This window comes from Anastrepha obliqua, chromosome 5 (assembly GCF_027943255.1).
Source record: "Anastrepha obliqua isolate idAnaObli1 chromosome 5, idAnaObli1_1.0, whole genome shotgun sequence".
Lineage (NCBI taxonomy): Eukaryota > Metazoa > Arthropoda > Insecta > Diptera > Tephritidae > Anastrepha > Anastrepha obliqua.
In genome coordinates, this window is record NC_072896.1 from 10,847,079 (window position 1) to 10,849,542 (window position 2,464).

A 2,464-nucleotide genomic window follows, 5' to 3' on the forward strand; every position below is an offset into this window, starting at 1 on the left:
GACCGAAGAATTTGATTCGTAGAACTTCTGAGTGACGCAAACTCTCTCTCTGCCCCCAAGGAAGTGTATCTGGGGTATTCACCATATCCAGCGGCGTCACTTATTTCCATTCCGGGGCTTCTTATTTCTTCGTATTCATATCATCAGATTCGTCGGGGCCACCTACTTAGGTGTGAAATAAGTATAAAAGGAAGGTGAATGGTCGACTACGGCAGAGTTCCGTACCGTAGAAAGTCCATCGTTACTTCCGCAGGTGAACTAAACAGGTATTGTGGACGTAAAAGCAATAAATTTTTCGATCTAATTGCTTGCTCTGTAAAATCACTTATTTTAATGCGAAATAAAATATCCCAAAGATGGTCCACATTTTAATTAATGATAACAAATTTTAAGTAGTTTTCGATAAGAATTTAAGAACGATAGTTATTCGTTATTAATAAGCATTGTGATTATAATCATTCACCCACGAGATATTTCTTCATATTGTCTCGAAGCCTCGTATTCAATAAACACAAGTATCCGGGACGTACATGTATCTCTTCCTCATCGATTTTATCAGCACAATTCTTAATTATATCCATATCTTCAGCATTATTTGGGTCCACGGAGAAAAATGTGGCCACTCTATCCACATTAATTTGGTTAGTTTTGCGGTCCAAGGCACCCAATTTCTCTGCCACACAATCCATATGTGAATTTACCTCTGGTACATCTGGATACTCTAAATGTAATGGACTTACAAAGTATTTACTGTCCTTGGGGTTTTGAATCAAGCATTCCAGGCGGTACATTGTGACTTCTTCACGAGGTATTGGTTTGACTTGCTCTTCGGCAAATACCTAGAAAGGAGTAAGCTTATAAATGTCCTATTTTTCCAAAAGAAAACTAAGTATCCTTTGTTTTTTTTTCAGTTTTTAATCATGTCACTACAGCAACAATACATACCAAGCCAAACAGGGCAATTAGAAAAACGTAGAATTTCATTTTTTACTTCACGACTTTTACGACTGATAGCTTCTAAGTGAAATGCCTCGTATTTATACTCACCGAAATCTATTAACTATCCATCTTATAAAATACAGGGTGGGCCATATAGCTTTTGCTTTTTGAACCACCTATTTTTTGAGAATGGTAACACAAATGGCATGTCAAATGTGTTCATAATTTACTTAAAGGTTTGACATTTACGAAATGGGACGCTATACGCTTGAGCAAAATTGGGAATTATTGAAAACCTATTTCCAAAGTGGTGAGTCTTCTTCTTCTTTTCAGATTTTCACATCGGTGGCTACGTTAACAAGCAAAATTGTCGGATTTGGGGCTCAGAAAATCCACATGTTACTGTAGAGAAACAAATGCATCCACAATGAGTCACTGTTTGGGGCGATTTTTGGTCTGGCGGCATCATCGGGTCATTTTTTTTTTCGAAAATGAGCGAGGAGCCGCGGTTATAGTAAATGGCGAGCGTTACCGTGACATGCTCAACGAGCTGTTTCCAAAAATTTAAGAGGATGACATGGACGACATTTGGTTTCAACGGGACGGTGCAACATGTCACACTGCCAAAGTTGCACTCGAACTTTTGGCTACTGTTTTTGCTTCCGATATCAATTGGCCGCCTCGGAGCTGTGATTTAAGCTCGTTAGACTATTTTTTGTGGGGAGCCGTTAAGGACAAATGCTATGCGAACCATCCAGAGACGATTGATGCTTTAAAACACGAAATCGAAGTTGCCATTCATGAAATTGGAGCCCAAACAATCGAAAATGTGCTTAAAAATTGGGTTGATCGAATGGCCTACTGTAAAACCAGTCGTGGCAGTCATTAGAACGATATCATTTTTTATTCATAAATGACAATGTTCAATCTTCAAAATAAAAAAAAAAGTTTGGAAAAATATTGATTAGTTTTTTTATAGCCGATTCAAAAAGCAAATTTTGCATGGCCCACCCTATAGAACAATCAGTAAAGATTAAATAGAAAACAATAGTCTCATTTGCATTATCCGCATGTGGTTGCATTGTATAGAATAACGAAACACATTTGTGTGCCAAATGCAAATATTTTTTCTAAAAGGAAAGCTCACAAAGGATGTTAAGTAATTGACTCAAAGCCCGATTGACTTTTGTACTTGAGGGTTCAAAAATATTTTCCAGGGTTATCTGTTGGTGGTACGGGTTTGGTCTGCCTTATGCATATCGATCATTTGCCGTAAGGGTGCCATAATCCAAAAAAACCAAAGTGCCGAGAAAAGCGGATGCAAAGTTTTCAGTTTCCCAAGTAACAGTAGAGAGTTATTTTCAAATTTTTACACAGCATAAAGAAAGAAATCCTGTTGACTTTGCACACTTATCAGAAAAATTTTATTTTTTTTTTTGGATAAGTGGTGTATAAAAACTAAATTTTTAGTATTTTGAACCTGTTTCTTGTTTGCCTATTTTAAGAAGTATATAAAGAGTGTTTT

At 36.9% G+C, this 2,464-nt stretch overlaps 1 protein-coding gene across 1 annotated transcript; it reads right to left on the reverse strand.

The window, feature by feature from the left end:
* Nucleotides 1-304: 304 nt before the first annotated feature.
* On the reverse strand, nt 305-1,074 carry LOC129249327 (uncharacterized). Its single transcript, XM_054889082.1, has 2 exons — nt 946-1,074; nt 305-839 (listed from the first exon to the last, which is right to left on the reverse strand). The coding sequence occupies exons 1-2, from the start codon at nt 982-984 to the stop codon at nt 456-458; spliced, it is 423 nt and encodes a 140-aa protein (XP_054745057.1). The 5' UTR covers nt 985-1,074; the 3' UTR covers nt 305-455.
* Between the last annotated feature and the right edge of the window lie 1,390 nt (nt 1,075-2,464).

Bases quoted from the DNA above. Each gene is read 5' to 3' on its own strand.
- LOC129249327 (XM_054889082.1), bottom strand. From the start codon at position 984: ATGAAATTCTACGTTTTTCTAATTGCCCTGTTTGGCTTG. The intron at 840-945 runs GTATGTATTGTT...ACTCCTTTCTAG, and splicing joins TAATTGCCCTGTTTGGCTTG to GTATTTGCCGAAGAGCAAGT.